The sequence below is a fragment of the Nerophis ophidion genome, linkage group LG28, assembly GCF_033978795.1.
Source record: "Nerophis ophidion isolate RoL-2023_Sa linkage group LG28, RoL_Noph_v1.0, whole genome shotgun sequence".
Lineage (NCBI taxonomy): Eukaryota > Metazoa > Chordata > Actinopteri > Syngnathiformes > Syngnathidae > Nerophis > Nerophis ophidion.
Window position 1 is genome coordinate 4,197,750 of NC_084638.1, and position 18,408 is coordinate 4,216,157.

An 18,408-nucleotide genomic window follows, 5' to 3' on the forward strand; every position below is an offset into this window, starting at 1 on the left:
TAGGCAGTTACAGCTAATATAGACACTTACATCATGTGTTGCCTTCATTATGACACTTATATAAGACTTGTAAAGCCATTTTGATAGTAGGCAGTTACAGCTAATATAGACACTTACTGTACATCATGTGTTGCCTTCATTATAAGACTTATGTAAGGCTTTTCATTTGCGGCCCCGGACAGATTTGTTTTCTTTTGTATTTTTGGTCCAATATGGCTCTTTCAACGTTTTGGACTGCCGACCCCTGGCATAAGGTCTGCATGGATGTGATGAGTTTCTCAGAACCGCGACGGTCCACAAAAGGGAATTGCACTACTTTTCCGCCTAATGAGACGACGACGGCCCCACGCTCAAAGTGACCTGCTCTGACTGTGACCGTGGCGGCATAGCAAGGGGGGGCTAAGTAGAGTTGGTCTTACCTTTCGGGGCGTTTGGTATTGAGGGTAGGGAGGAGACCACCGTCTGACGCGAAGGCTGAATCCTCAGGAGGTCTGCCTGCGTCACAGGCTGAGGAGATGAAGACCAGACCAGCAGTAGCTGCCACCACTCATAATGACCTAAATAGTAGTAGAGAAACAAAAAAATAAGCAGCGGTGTCCATAATTTCTGAGCTAAATGTACTAAAAAGGCTAGTTACTCTGGATTAAGGTTATACGGTATACCGGTATTAGTATAGTACTGCGATACTAATTAATCATTCGGTCGTGACATTGCTGGTTTACGAGCATGTTCGGCAGTACACAATCACGGACTACTTACAACCAGACACGGTGTGTCCACAGAAAAGGGCTTAAAAACTAATGGAAAAAACTTTGTCAATAACAGAGCAAAAATTAGATTAGATCCATCTATTTTTCGTCTTCTGAAGCCTTATCTGGTGTGGTATGTCCCTTATTCTGCAATGAGTTATTTTGCACCTGTGTCCCACAGTTCAGACAGTCCAAACAACTAGTCATGATTTTGGTAGTTTCCCAACAACACATTTTTTTTTTACCTCAATGTAGAACACTCTTGGGCTAGAAGACAGTTTAATTCAGGGGTCAGCAACCTTTTTGAAACCAAGAGCTACTTATTGGGTACTGATTAATGCGAAGGGCTACCAGTTTGATACACACTTAAATAAATTGCCAGAAATAGCCAATTTGCTGAATTTACCTTTAATACATACATACACACACACACACACACACACACACACACACACACATATATATATATATATATATATATATATATATATATATATATATATATATATATATATATGGGTACTTCTGTCTGTCATTCCGTAGTACATTTTTTTTCCTTTTGCGGAAGGTTTTTTGTAGGGGATAAACGATGAAAAAAACACTTAATTGAACGGTTTAAAACAGAAAACAGGAAAAAAAAATTTGATTAATTTTGAAATATAGCTCATCTTCAATTTCGACTCTTTAAAATTCAAAATTCAACCGAAAAAAAGAAGAAAAAAACTAGCTAATTCGAATCTTTAAAAAAATAATAATTTATGTTACATCATTAGTAATTTTTCCTGATTAAGATTAATTTTAGAATTTTGATGACATGTTTTAAATAGGTAAAATCCAATCTGCACTTTGTTAGAATATATAACAAATTGGAACAAGCTATATTTTGAACAAAGACAAATCATTATTTATTCTATATTTTCCAGAACAAAAATTGTAAAAGAAATTCAAAAGACTTTGAAATAATTTAAATTTGATTTTAAAGATTTTCTAGATTTCCCAGAATTTTTGGGGGGAATTTTAATCATAAGTTTGAAGAAATATTTCACAAATTTTCTTCGTCGAAAAAACAGAAGCTAAAATGAAGAATTAAATTAAAAACTATTTATTATTCTTTACAATGGAAAAAATAAATTTACTTGAACTTTGATTTAAATTGTCAGGAAAGAAAAGGAAAGAATTTAAAAGGTAAAACGGTATATGGGTTTAAAAAACCTAAAATAATTTTTAAGGTTGTATTTTTGCTCTAAAATTGTCTTTCTGAAAGTTATAAGAAGCGTGTCTTTATTTAAACAAGTGAAGACCAAGTCTTTAAAATATTTTCTTGGATTTTCAAATTCTATTTGAGTTTTGTCTCTCTTAGAACTAAAAATGTCGAGCAAAGCCAGAACAGTTTGTTGGTAAATAAATACAATTTAAAAAAAATAGAGGCGGCTCACTGGTAAGTGCTGCTATTTGAGCTATTTTTAGAACAGGCCAGCGGGCGACTCATCTGGTCCTTACGGGCGACCTGGTGCCCGCGGGCACTGCGTTGGTGACCCCTGGTTTAATTCCTCCGCTCACATAACGTTTTGAGCCTTGTATGTGGAATTCTGGAAGTCTCTGAAAGCAGACTCTGTAGAGTGAACATTCTGTATTGGATTATATAGTTTAAAAAAATTAGTCATTATGAATAGATCATTGGTATGTGCTCTATATGGGTCATTAATGTATCATTTTAATTGCCTTTTTTCTGGAGCTTTAATAGCAGTTCAATAGTGTCCCCGTGGGTGTGCCCCCAAACTTCAGCACAATACTGTCAACGTGGCAATAAAGAGAGCTAAGTAAATCTTTCCAAGTGAATTTGGATTTAGTCATTTGTTTTAAGTGATTTACATTTATATAGCGCTTTTTCTCTAGTGACTCAAATCGCTTTTACATAGTGAAACCCAGTATCTAAGTTACATTTAAAGCAGTGTGGGTGGCACTGGTAAAGTGTCATGCCCAAGGACACAACGGCAGTGACTCGGATGGCGGAAGCGGGGATCGAACCTGGAACCCCCAAGTTGCTGTGGCACGGCCAGTCTACCAACCGAGGTACACCGCCCAAATTCTACATTTTCCACAAAATAGGGCAAATTTAGACTGTACTGCTTTCATATGATAAAGTTTAACCTATTTTTACTATAACAATCTACAAGGTTACTCCTCTCCCACTCCGGATTTTGGCGCGTTCTACCTTCCACATTTTTCACCCGATTCAGACCGTTCCAACTTCAAATTGTTCAGCCTATTTGAAAATCAGGAGCTTTTCCCTGACAAATTCCCAAAAAATTCCCTGATTTCCATGCTTTCCGGGACATTTTTCCCCATTCAAAATGAATTGGCCATTTTTCAAACTTTCACCATTTTCACATGTTTCAACCTATTCAAACCATCAACCTATTTCACCATTCCACGTTCCCAAAAATTCCAGGATTTTCCATCATTCCTGGTTTTCCAAAGCCCTATTTCCACCCTTTTTTTGGCGACTACTCCTTCTACATTTTTTCCACGCATTTCAGGAGTTCAACCGTCAAAACATTTCTCTTAATCAAGAAGAAAAAAAAAACGAAGTTGTTTTGAACTGGAAAAATTCCCGGTTTTCTCCAAATTCCAAGAATTCCCTACTACCATTTTTCAATTTAACATGGTACTACACAGCACAACCCTGTTGTTGGAATTTGAAAAATTCCAACTACAACCAATTCAACTCATTCAAGTTTTTTTTTTGTTTTTTTTACATTTCCAAAAAAAATTCCCGCTTTTCCCGAAATTCTCATTGAAATCCATGCGACATTCTTCAAAGTTCTACAATTCCCACATTTTTCATCTGATTCAAACCGTTCCAACTTCCAAATATTCAGCCTGTTCAAGAATTGTGTGCTCTACTTCTACAATTTGGAAAAAAAAAAAATCCCGGATTTCCCATCATTCCTTTTTTGTTTGCATTTTCCCCATTCAAAATTAATTGGACATTTTTCAAACTTTCACCATTTCCACATTTTTCAACCTATTCAAACCATTAGACCTTCAACATATTCCACCATCCTGGAAATTCAAACTATCGTTTTTCCAGGTCCCAAAAGATTCCAGGATTTTCAATAATTCCTGGTTTTCCAAAGCCCTATTTCCACCCTTTTTTCTGGTAACTACTCCTCCCACATTTTCCCACACATTTCAACCGTTCCACCGTCACAATTAGGAAAAAAAAAACGAAGTCGTTTTGAACTGGAAAAATTCTCAGTTTTCCCCAAATTCCAGGAATTGCCTAATACCATTTCTCATTTCAACATGTTACTTACTACTTACAGTACACATCTCTTGACCGATTAAAAAAATTTCAACACCAACCATTTCAAGTCTTTCAGACCATTAAAGTTTTTTTTTTACCATTTTCAAAAAGTTCCCGCTTTTCCCGAAATTCTCATTGAAATCAATGGGACATTGGTCAAAGTTACACAATACCCACAGTTTTCATCCAGTTTAAACCGTTCCTACTTCATAATATTCAGCCTGTTTAGAAATTATGCGCTCTACTTCAACAATTCTAAAAAAAAATAATCTGGATTTCCCACAATTTTTTTGTTTGTTTGCATTTCCCCCACTTTAAAATAACTTGGCCATTTTTTAAACGTCCACAATTCCCACATTCTCCAACCAATTCAAACCATTCCACCTTCAACTCATCCTAGACATTCAAACTACAATTTTTCCACATTCAAAACATTTCCAGGAATTCTCATTTTTTGGCAGCCTATTTCCACCCTTAAATTTGACCATTCCTTTCACATTTTTCAACCCATTTCAACTGTCCCACCATCGAAACATTCCTTATATTCAGGACAAAAGCCAAGTTGGTTAAGGAACTAGAAACATTCCTGTTTTTTTCGAAATTCTAGGAATTTCTCAATTAAAAACTGTTACTAATTGAACATTTCTCGACCGATTGAAAGAATTCCAACACCAACCAATTCAGCTCATTCAGGACATTCATGCTCTTAATAATTTTCCCAAAAATCCAGCTATTACCAAAATTTCCAGGAAGTTCCAATTGAAATGAATGGAACATTTTTCAAAGTTGCACGATTCACACATTTTTCAACCTATTCAAACCATTTCAACATCAACACATTCCACCTTCAACACATTCAACTCATCCTAGACATTCAAACTATCATTTTTCAACATTCAACAAATTTCCAGGAATTCTCATTTTTGGTAACCTATTTCCACCCTTAAGTTCGACCATTCCTTTTACATTTTTCAACCCATTTCAACCGTTCCACCATCAAAACATGACTCATATTCAGGACAAAAGCCAAGTTGGTTAAGGAACAACAAACATTCCCGGTTTTCTCAAAATTCCAGGAACTTCTCAATTCAAAACTGTTACTAATTGAACATTTCTCGACCGATTGAAAGAATTCCAACACCAACCAATTCAGCTCATTCAGGACATTCATGCTCTTAATAATTTTCCCAAAAATCCAGCTATTACCAAAATTTCCAGGAAGTTCCAATTTAAATGAATGGAACATTTTTCAAAGTTGCACGATTCACACATTTTTCAACCTATTCAAACCATTTCAACATCAACACATTCCACCTTCAACTCATCCTAGACATTCAAACTATCATTTTTCCACATTCAACAAATTTCCAGGAATTCTCATTTTTGGTAACCTATTTCCACCCTTAAGTTCGACCATTCCTTTTACATTTTTCAACCCATTTCAACCGTTCCACCATCAAAACATGACTCATATTCAGGACAAAAGCCAAGTTGGTTAAGGAACTAGAAACATTCCCGGTTTTCTCAAAATTCCAGGAACTTCTCAATTCAAAACTGTTATTAATTGAACATTTCTTGACCGATTGAAAGAATTCCAACACCAACCAATTCAGCTCATTCAGGACATTCATGCTCTTAATAATTTTCCCAAAAATCCAGCTATTACCAAAATTTCCAGGAAGTTCCAATTGAAATGAATGGAACATTTTTCAAAGTTGCACGATTCACACATTTTTCAACCTATTCAAACCATTTCAACATCAACACATTCCACCTTCAACTCATCCTAGACATTCAAACTATCATTTTTCCACATTCGACAAATTTCCAGGAATTCTCATTTTTGGTAACCTATTTCCACCCTTAAGTTCGACCATTCCTTTTACATTTTTCAACCCATTTCAACCGTTCCACCATCAAAACATGACTCATATTCAGGACAAAAGCCAAGTTGGTTAAGGAACAACAAACATTCCCGGTTTTCTCAAAATTCCAGGAACTTCTCAATTCAAAACTGTTACTAATTGAACCTTTCTCGACCGAATGAAAGAATTCCAACACCAACCAATTCAGCTCATTCAGGACATTCATGCTCTTAATAATTTTCCCAAAAATCCAGCTATTACCAAAATTTCCAGGAAGTTCCAATTGAAATGAATGGAACATTTTTCAAAGTTGCACGATTCACACATTTTTCAACCTATTCAAACCATTTCAACATCAACACATTCCACCTTCAACACATTCCACTCATCCTAGACATTCAAACTATCATTTTTCCACATTCGACAAATTTCCAGGAATTCTCATTTTTGGTAACCTATTTCCACCCTTAAGTTCGACCATTCCTTTTACATTTTTCAACCCATTTCAACTGTCCCACCATCGAAACATTCCTTATATTCAGGACAAAAGTCAAGTTGGTTAAGGAACAACAAACATTCCCGGTTTTCTCAAAATTCCAGGAACTTCTCAATTCAAAACTGTTATTAATTGAACATTTCTCGACCGATTGAAAGAATTCCAACACCAACCAATTCAGCTCATTCAGGACATTCATGCTCTTAATAATTTTCCCAAAAATCCAGCTATTACCAAAATTTCCAGGAAGTTCCAATTGAAATGAATGGAACATTTTTCAAAGTTGCACGATTCACACATTTTTCAACCTATTCAAACCATTTCAACATCAACACATTCCACCTTCAACACATTCAACTCATCCTAGACATTCAAACGATCATTTTTCCACATTCAACACATTTCCAGGAATTCTCATTTTTTGGCAGCCTATTTCCACCCTTAAGTTCGACCATTCCTTTTACATTTTTCAACCCATTTCAACCGTTCCACCATCAAAACATGACTCATATTCAGGACAAAAGCCAAGTTGGTTAAGGAACAACAAACATTCCCGGTTTTCTCAAAATTCCAGGAACTTCTCAATTCAAAACTGTTACTAAATGAACATTTCTCGACCGATTGAAAGAATTCCAACACCAACCAATTCAGCTCATTCAGCACATTCATGCTCTTAATAATTTTCCCAAAAATCCAGCTATTACCAAAATTTCCAGGAAGTTCCAATTGAAATGAATGGAACATTTTTCCAAGTTGCACGATTCACACATTTTTCAACCTATTCAAACCATTTCAACATCAACACATTCCACCTTCAACACATTCAACTCATCCTAGACATTCAAACTATCATTTTTCCACATTCGACAAATTTCCAGGAATTCTCATTTTTGGTAACCTATTTCCACCCTTAAGTTCGACCATTCCTTTTACATTTTTCAACCCATTTCAACCGTTCCACCATCAAAACATGACTCATATTCAGGACAAAAGCCAAGTTGGTTAAGGAACAACAAACATTCCCGGTTTTCTCAAAATTCCAGGAACTTCTCAATTCAAAACTGTTATTAATTGAACATTTCTCGACCGATTGAAAGAATTCCAACACCAACCAATTCAGCTCATTCAGGACATTCATGCTCTTAATAATTTTCCCAAAAATCCAGCTATTACCAAAATTTCCAGGAAGTTCCAATTGAAATGAATGGAACATTTTTCAAAGTTGCACGATTCACACATTTTTCAACCTATTCAAACCATTTCAACATCAACACATTCCACCTTCAACACATTCAACTCATCCTAGACATTCAAACTATCATTTTTCCACATTCGACAAATTTCCAGGAATTCTCATTTTTGGTAACCTATTTCCACCCTTAAGTTCGACCATTCCTTTTACATTTTTCAACCCATTTCAACCGTTCCACCATCAAAACATGACTCATATTCAGGACAAAAGCCAAGTTGGTTAAGGAACAACAAACATTCCCGGTTTTCTCAAAATTCCAGGAACTTCTCAATTCAAAACTGTTATTAATTGAACATTTCTCGACCGATTGAAAGAATTCCAACACCAACCAATTCAGCTCATTCAGGACATTCATGCTCTTAATAATTTTCCCAAAAATCCAGCTATTACCAAAATTTCCAGGAAGTTCCAATTGAAATGAATGGAACATTTTTCAAAGTTGCACGATTCACACATTTTTCAACCTATTCAAACCATTTCAACATCAACACATTCCACCTTCAACACATTCAACTCATCCTAGACATTCAAACTATCATTTTTCCACATTTGACAAATTTCCAGGAATTCTAATTTTGGTAACCTATTTCCACCCTTAAGTTGGACCATTCCTTTTACATTTTTCAACCCATTTCAACCGTTCCACCATCAAAACATTACTCATATTCAGGACAAAAGCCAAGTTGGTTAAGGAACTAGAAACATTCCTGTTTTTTTCAAAATTCTAGGAATTTCTCAATTAAAAACTGTTACTAATTGAACATTTCTCGACCGATTGAAAGAATTCCAACACCAACCAATTCAGCTCATTCAGGACATTCATGCTCTTAATAATTTTCCCAAAAATCCAGCTATTACCAAAATTTCCAGGAAGTTCCAATTGAAATGAATGGAACATTTTTCAAAGTTGCACGATTCACACATTTTTCAACCTATTCAAACCATTCCAACATCAACACATTCCACCTTCAACACATTCAACTCATCCTAGACATTCAAACTATCATTTTTCCACATTCGACAAATTTCCAGGAATTCTCATTTTTGGTAACCTATTTCCACCCTTAAGTTCGACCATTCCTTTTACATTTTTCAACCATCAAAACATGACTCATATTCAGGACAAAAGCCAAGTTGGTTAAGGAACAACAAACATTCCCGGTTTTCTCAAAATTCCAGGAACTTCTCAATTCAAAACTGTTACTAAATGAACATTTCTCGACCGATTGAAAGAATTCCAACACCAACCAATTCAGCTCATTCAGGACATTCATGCTCTTAATAATTTTCCCAAAAATCCAGCTATTACCAAAATTTCCAGGAAGTTCCAATTGAAATGAATGGAACATTTTTCCAAGTTGCACGATTCACACATTTTTCAACCTATTCAAACCATTTCAACATCAACACATTCCACCTTCAACACATTCAACTCATCCTAGACATTCAAACTATCATTTTTCCACATTCGACAAATTTCCAGGAATTCTCATTTTTGGTAACCTATTTCCACCCTTAAGTTCGACCATTCCTTTTACATTTTTCAACCCATTTCAACCGTTCCACCATCAAAACATGACTCATATTCAGGACAAAAGCCAAGTTGGTTAAGGAACAACAAACATTCCCGGTTTTCTCAAAATTCCAGGAACTTCTCAATTCAAAACTGTTATTAATTGAACATTTCTCGACCGATTGAAAGAATTCCAACACCAACCAATTCAGCTCATTCAGGACATTCATGCTCTTAATAATTTTCCCAAAAATCCAGCTATTACCAAAATTTCCAGGAAGTTCCAATTGAAATGAATGGAACATTTTTCAAAGTTGCACGATTCACACATTTTTCAACCTATTCAAACCATTTCAACATCAACACATTCCACCTTCAACACATTCAACTCATCCTAGACATTCAAACTATCATTTTTCCACATTTGACAAATTTCCAGGAATTCTAATTTTTGGTAACCTATTTCCACCCTTAAGTTGGACCATTCCTTTTACATTTTTCAACCCATTTCAACCGTTCCACCATCAAAACATTACTCATATTCAGGACAAAAGCCAAGTTGGTTAAGGAACTAGAAACATTCCTGTTTTTTTCAAAATTCTAGGAATTTCTCAATTAAAAACTGTTACTAATTGAACATTTCTCGACCGATTGAAAGAATTCCAACACCAACCAATTCAGCTCATTCAGGACATTCATGCTCTTAATGATTTTCCCAAAAATCCAGCTATTACCAAAATTTCCAGGAAGTTCCAATTGAAATGAATGGAACATTTTTCAAAGTTGCACGATTCACACATTTTTCAACCTATTCAAACCATTCCAACATCAACACATTCCACCTTCAACACATTCAACTCATCCTAGACATTCAAACTATCATTTTTCCACATTCGACAAATTTCCAGGAATTCTCATTTTTGGTAACCTATTTCCACCCTTAAGTTCGACCATTCCTTTTACATTTTTCAACCCATTTCAACCGTTCCACCATCAAAACATGACTCATATTCAGGACAAAAGCCAAGTTGGTTAAGGAACAACAAACATTCCCGGTTTTCTCAAAATTCCAGGAACTTCTCAATTCAAAACTGTTATTAATTGAACATTTCTCGACCGATTGAAAGAATTCCAACACCAACCAATTCAGCTCATTCAGGACATTCATGCTCTTAATAATTTTCCCAAAAATCCAGCTATTACCAACATTTCCAGGAAGTTCCAATTGAAATGAATGGAACATTTTTCAAAGTTGCACGATTCACACATTTTTCAACCTATTCAAACCATTTCAACATCAACACATTCCACCTTCAACACATTCAACTCATCCTAGACATTCAAACTATCATTTTTCCACATTCGACAAATTTCCAGGAATTCTCATTTTTGGTAACCTATTTCCACCCTTAAGTTCGACCATTCCTTTTACATTTTTCAACCATCAAAACATTACTCATATTCAGGACAAAAGCCAACTTGGTTAAGGAACAACAAACATTCCTGTTTTTTTCGAAATTCCAGGAATTTCTCAATTAAAAACTGTTACTAATTGAACATTTCTCGACCGATTTAAACAATTCCAACACCAACTAATTCAGCTCATTCATGCTCTTAATCACTGGGTGTGAGTTTTCCTTGCCCTTTTGTGGGTTCTTCCGAGGATGTTGTAGTCGTAATAATTTGTGCAGTCCTTTGAGACATTTGTGATTTGGGGCTATATAAATAAACATTGATTGATTGATTGATTGAATCATTTTTTTTAAAATCCAGCTATCCCCAAAATTTCCAGGAAGCTCCCATTGAAATGAATGGAACATTTTTCAAAGTTGCACCATTCACACATTTTTCAACCTATTCAAACCAATCCAACATTAACACATTCCACTCATCCTGGACATTCAAACTAACACTTTCCCAAGTTCCAAACCAAATTCCGGTTTTCCTGGATATTCCAACTCCTCAGCATTCTAACCACCATTCAAACCATTTCTACATTCATCCTACGTTCCATTATCATTTCAGTTCAACGTCAGCTTTTCAACATTCAAAACATTCAAACTATTCCTACATTCAATCTAAATTCTGTCAGCGTTTCAGTTCAACTTCAGCTTTTCAACATTCAAAACATTCAAACTATTCCTACATTCAATCTAAATTCTGTCAGCGTTTCAGTTCAACTTCAGCTTTTCAACATTCAAAACATTCAAACTATTCCTACATTCAATCTAAATTCTGTCAGCGTTTCAGTTCAACTTCAGCTTTTCAACATTCAAAACATTCAAACTATTCCTACATTCAATCTAAATTCTGTCAGCGTTTCAATTCAACTTCAGCTTTTCAACATTCAAAACATTCAAACTATTCCTACATTCAATCTAAATTCTGTCAGCGTTTCAGTTCAACTTCAGCATTGGAGCATTCAAACGCAATTCTTTCAGCGAGTTTATTTTAATGTAGAATGCAAAGTTCCTAAAAATGAAACACTGCAAAACAAGACAAAACACACCCAACCGATATATTTCAATGACTACAACTGTAGTTACTGACAATGGTTTTCTGAAGTGTTACTGACCCAATGTGGTGATATCCTTTACACACTGATGACGCTTTTTGATGCAATACCGCATGACGGATCAAAGGTCCGTAATATCATCGCTTACGTGGGGTGATTTCTCCAGATTGTCTGAACTTTTTGATGATCTTACGGACTGTAGATGGTGACATCCCTAACTTCCTTGCAATAGCTGGTTGAGAAATGTTGTTCTTAAACGGTTCAACAATTTGCTCACGCATTTGTTCACAAAGCGGTGACCCTCGCCCCGTCCTTGTTTGTGAATAACTGAGCATTTCATGGAAGCTGCTTTTATACCCAATCCCGGCACCCACCTGTTCACCTGTGGAATGTTGCAAAATGAAAACACTGCAAAACAAGACAAGACACACCCAACCGATATATTTCAATGACTACACATAAATGGATTTGAACCAAATGACTTCCATCTCGGTATACCTCAACTCCTTTGAGGCTTCGAGAGTTCACACTGGACATTTAAGTGGACAGCTCAAGGTGTTAACTCGTCGCCTAGCGCTCTCACAATCTCATTCGGCGCCCACACAGGTCCGTGCCCCGGGCTGAACCAGGCGGGTTAAACCAGGACAACACGGAGAAAATAGAACAGACATCTGAGAGTCAGTCCCTGGGGTCGCGGTTGCGCCAATTCAACCGATCCAAACTAATTATGTACGGCCTCACAACTCTCTTCAATGCCCAAAACCTTTCCCTAATTTTTAGCCAATTGAATTTGTCTCAGAGTCGGCAAATAATCACATCTTAATTTGTTTCTAGTGTCGTGGAGTGTAACAATATATCAATTCTTTACTGCTCAAACAGCACAAGCGTCGCCATTTCCAGTTCCGAACGACGCTAAGCCTTCTGGGTAATGCACAAACCCCCAAACCGGTGAAGTTGGTACGTTATGTAAATCGTAAACAAAAACAAAATACATCGATTTGCAAATCCTTTTCAACTTATATTCAATTGAATAGACTGCAAAGACAAGATACTTAACTTTCAAACTTGAAAACGGTGTTATTTTTTGCAAATATTAGCTCATTTGGAATTTGATGCCTGCAACATGTTGCCAAAAAAAGCTGGCACAAGTGGCAAAAAAGACTAAGAAAGTTGAGGAATGCTCATCAAGCACTTACTTGGAACATCTCACAAGTGAACAGGCTAATTGGGGAACAGGTGGGTGTCATGATTGGGTATAAAAGCAGCTTCCAGGAAATTCTCAATCATTCACAAACTAGGACAGGGGAAGGGTCACCACTTTGTGAACAAATGCGCGAGCAAATTGTTGAACAGTTTTAGAACATTTCTCAACGAGCTATTGCAAGGAATGTAGGGATTTAACCATCAAAATCATCAATAGGTTCAGAGAATCTGGAGAAATCCATGCATGTAAGCGATGATATTTCAAACCTTCGATCCCTCCGGCGGTACTGCATCAAAAACCGACATCAGTGTGTAAAGCAGGGGTCGGGAACCTTTTTGGCTGAAAGAGCCATGAAATCCAAATATTTAAAAATGTATTTCCGTGAGAGCCGTATAATATTTTTAACACTGAATACAACTGTCAGGTTCAAACACTGATGACATGTATTAAACAGACAAGAAGCAAGGAATTCAACAGAGACAGGATTCAATTCAGCTCAATGAGGAGAAACCCGTGGACCTGTACCCTTGTACAGTGTCGTCCCACAAGAGAATTCTAGGCCTCTTAACAACTAAATGCATTCTTTTTAATAACATTGTTATTCTGAAGTTAACCAATAATAAATAAAATACTCTTGACCATTAATGCGACTTCTTGAACAGGTGCGGTAGAAACGGATGGATGGATTAAAATGCATGAGAATGTTTTATATTTTGAACATTATTTTTAACACTGTGATTACCAGCGGAATTATTCATTACTTATCGTGTTAAGCAACGTCAGCTAAGATTAATCTGAGAGCCGGATGCAGTCATCGAAGGAGCCACATCTGGCTCGAGAGCCATAGGTTCCCTACCCCTGGTGTAAAGGACATCACCACATGGGCTCAGGAACACTTCAGAAAACCACTGTCAGCAACTACAGTTTGTCGCTACATCTGTAAGTGCAAGTTAAAACTCTACTAATATCGCTCACGTGCAGTGATTTCTCCAGATTCTATGAAAATTTTGATAATATTACAGACCGTGAATGGTGAAATCCCTAAATTCCTTGCAATAGCTGATTGAGAAATGTTGTTCTTGAACTCTTCGACAATTTGCTCGCGCATTTGTTCACAAAGCAGAGACCCTCGCCCCGTCCTTGTTCGTGAACGACTGAGCATTGCTTTTACACCCGATCATGGCACCCACCTGTTCCCAATTAACTTGTTCACCTGTGGGGTGTTCCAAATAATTGTTTGATGAGCATTCCTCAAATTTCTCAGTCTTTTTTTATGCCACTTGTGCCAGCTTTTTTGAAACATGTCGCAGGCACCAAATTCCAAATGAGCTAATAATTGCAAAAAAAAATCACAAAGCTTTCCAGTTTGAACGTTAAGTATCTAGTCTTTGCAGTCTATTCAACCGAATATTGGTTGGAAAGGATTTGCAACTCATAGTATTCTGTTTTTATTTATCATTTCACTGGTTTTTGGGTTTGTACATTGCTTGCACTTTAACTAACTGCGGATGCAAGGGACATTGATAAAGATCACATTGTACAATCGGATTTAATCCAATTGGGTAAACTTTGGCCGATAGTGTAAACGCAGTCTATGTCTGGCGGTTTCTGAACAGACCCACACTTGACATCATTTGTCTGTAAGAAGCTAAAATAAATGTTTTATTTATAACTTTATTATCGGGGGTGCTGCAGAGACTACACTGATTTAATTGTGTTCCTTCGGGATATGTTCCACATGGGACGGCTGAATAGACGACTGCAATAGTACCCAGCTCTTGTCCTTCCACATATTCAGAACGACTTGATAGAGAACAGGCAAGTAAGCAACACTGTCCATTACGTTTAAAAAGGGGTTATCTTTTGTCCAGGCTTCAACCTTTATACGCTCCTTCGTCTGTCCTTGCTCCGTTTGTAGAATTAAGAGTACGGGACCTTATCTATATGGCTGGAAGCCAGAAACTGAGAGCGGCCGTGCGAATTTGTGTCTGAGAGAGGGAGATTTCCAAGTGGGCGACTGCCTAATAAGACAGTTGATAAGGAATGGGAAAGGAATAGTGACTAAAAGGTCATTTGGAGGTTGCTGACCAAAGCTCCAGTCTAGAGTTGTGGTTATTCGAACCTCGGTTTCATAGCCCCGATTTCTCTGAATATTTGGCTAACGAGAGTTCTGATTTTGTTTGACGACCCAGTTATCGTACTACCAAACATGGAATGTAAAAAATGTGTCTCGCCTTACGTGTCTCGTGCCGCAGAATCTAAAGTTCAAATAATGAATCCCTTGTTTGGTATCAGAGAGAGACTTAGGACCACCAATAAAGAGGGGCCAGCGTGGACTGTTTTTTGACCGGAAGCAGGCGTGATTTCCATGGATTGTGTAATGGGTGATGAGCCAAAGAGATGCCAAGAGGAATCAAACGAAAAGCCTTATTTTGTTTCAGCGAGCCTCGGACTAGAACTGTAGCTCCAGGAGAAGAAGTGTATGAAATCTCTTCATTCTGCCATCTTGCCGGAACATTGTGTTTAAATTATCCATGCGTTTGTTACGTCTCGCCTCGATTACTGTAACGTATTATTTTCGGGTCTCCCCATGTCTAGCATTAAAAGATTACAGTTGGTACAAAATGCGGCTGCTAGACTTTTGACAAGAACAAGAAAGTTTGATCACATTACGCCTGTACTGTATATACCTTTATATACATATATACATACATATATACCTATACTTGCTCACCTGCACTGGCTTCCTGTGCACTTAAGATGTGACTTTAAGGTTTTACTACTTACGTATAAAATACTACACGGTCTAGCTCCATCCTATCTTGCCGATTGTATTGTACCGTATGTCCCGGCAAGAAATCTGCGCTCAAAGGACTCCGGCTTGTTAGTGATTCCCAAAGCCCAAAAAAAGTCTGCGGGCTATAGAGCGTTTTCCGTTCGGGCTCCAGTACTCTGGAATGCCCTCCCGGTAACAGTTCGAGATGCCACCTCAGTAGAAGCATTTAAGTCTCACCTTAAAACTCATTTGTATACTCTAGCCTTTAAATAGACTCCCTTTTTAGACCAGTTGATCTGCTGTTTCTTTTCTTTTTCTTCTATGTCCCACTCTCCCCTGTGGAGGGGGTCCGGTCCGATCCGGTGGCCATGTACTGCTTGCCTGTGTATCGGCTGGGGACATCTCTGCGCTGCTGATCCGCCTCCGCTTGGGATGGTTTCCTGCTGGCTTCGCTGTGAACGGGACTCTCGCTGCTGTGTTGGATCCGCTTTGGACTGGACTCTCGCGACTGTGTTGGATCCATTGTGGATTGAACTTTCACAGTATCATGTTAGACCCGCTCGACATCCATTGCTTTCCTCCTCTCCAAGGTTCTCATAGTCATCATTGTCACCGACGTCCCACTGGGTCATTATTGTCACCGATGTCCCACTGGGTGTGAGTTTTCCTTGCCCTTATGTGGGCCTACCGAGGATGTCGTGGTGGTTTGTGCAGCCCTTTGAGACACTAGTGATTTAGGGCTATATAAGTAAACATTGATTGATTGATTGATTGAAATACCATTTCTTCTAGACTCCCTCTCCTTGGGAGTCAAATCTTGACGCCGGACAGTCTGCATACCATTCAGTTTGTTTACTTGACTAGCCAACCTAACTCCTGTGATCGATTTGGGTCCGGAGACCTCCGAGCCCTATCCTCTGTCCCTATGTGTGGATCTTCTACCAGATGTATGTTGTTAATGTCTTTAATATTCCTTCTAAACCCGTCACCTAGTTTTTTGTGGGATTCCCACTTTCTTGGGAACTGCCTGCAGCGCTGCGGAACGGACACGTGTACTTGGACCTTAGATTTTAAAGGATTATGTGACTAGATGCAAACACATGCTACTTCCGATCCTATCAGAAAATTATACCTGATAAAAATTAATTTCAGGGGCTAGCCGGGAATTTCATACACTTCTTCTCCTGGAGCTGCAGTTCTAGTCTGAGGCTCGCTGAAACAAAATAAAACTTCTCGTTTGACGATTCCTCTTGGCGTCTCCTTGGCTCATCACCCATCACACGGCCATCAAATATACAACACCCCTCTTAATTAGTGAATTTGTGAATTATATTTTATATAGCGCTTTTCTCAAGTGACTCAAAGCGCTTTACATAGTGAAACCCCATATCTAAGTTACATTTAAACCAGTGTGGGTGGCACTGGGAGCAGGTGGGTAAAGTGTCTTGCTCAAGGACACAACGGCAGTAACTAGGATGGCACAAGCGGGAATCGAACCTACAACCCTCAAGTTGCTGGCACGGCCACTCTACCAACCGAGCTAAGCCGGTTGTCATTTTGTCCACCAAACCTTCAACATTGTGCATGAATGCAGAAAAGTGAGTTTTGTTGATGTCACTGACTTGTGTGGAGTGCTAATCAGACATATTTGGTCACCGCATGACTGCAAGCTAATAAATAAATAAATGGGTTGTACTTGTATAGCGCTTTTCTACCTTCAAGGTACTCAAAGCGCTTTGACACTACTTCCACATTTACACATTCACACACACATTCACACACTGATAGAGGGAGCTGCCATGCAAGGCGCTAACCAGCACCCATCAGGAGCAAGGGTGAAGTGTCTTGCTCAGGACACAACGGACGTGACGAGGTTGGTACTAGGTGGGAATTGAACCAGGGACGCTTGGGTTGCGCGCGGCAACTCTCCCACTGCGCCACGCCGTCCCTAATCGATGCTAACATGCTATTTAGGCTAGCTATATGTACATATTGCATTGTTATGCCTCTTTTTTAGCTATATTTGAGCTCATTTAGTTTCATTTTAAAGGCCTACTGAAAGCCACTACTAGCGACCACGCAGTCTGATAGTTTATATATCAATGATGAAATATTAACATTGCAACACATGCCAATACGGCCGCTTTAGTTTACTAAATTGCAATTTTAAATTTTGTGCAAAGTATCCTGTTGAAAACATCGGTATGATGAAATTATAGTTATAATTATAATTATAATATACATATAATTATAATTATATAAATATAATATATAATATAATTATAATTATAATTAGTGGGTCTATGGAGGCCACACCCACTTCCTGGGGGGGAAAGTGGGGGATGGGGTCATAAAACACCCCTCAGTCCCGGTCATAAAACAATGCCCGGCAACCCGCCTTTTTCGGTGGGCCTAAACCTCTCTCTGGTGTCTCTTTGTTTTTAATTATAGACTATAACAATGTCAGGTTCTGTTAGGGCTGGACCCCAGAATGCAGGAAACATCCAAAAACAGCGTCTAATCGTGCTGACTCAGCAAATCCACACACAAAACATCGAGTACCGTACGAGAATAAAGACTAGTAAATGGGAAAAGTCAATAGGCAACTCAAAAGAATGCATTCAAGGGTACCGTATTTTTCGGACCATAGGGCGCACCGCCGATGAATGGTCTATTTTTTATCTTTTTTCATATATAGGGCGCACCGGATTCTAAGGCGCATTAAAGG

The 18,408-nt window shown here is 37.9% G+C and overlaps 1 protein-coding gene across 1 annotated transcript in view; it reads right to left on the reverse strand.

Annotated features, from left to right (window-relative positions):
* Positions 1 to 399: 399 nt before the first annotated feature.
* LOC133544907 (vertebrate ancient opsin-like) overlaps positions 400 to 18,408 on the reverse strand; it is a 188,374-nt gene continuing 170,365 nt past the window's right edge. The window contains exon 4 of the mRNA XM_061890148.1: positions 400 to 507. Coding sequence (XP_061746132.1) covers positions 400 to 507 — 108 coding nt within the window. The remainder of the gene's footprint in view (positions 508 to 18,408) is intronic.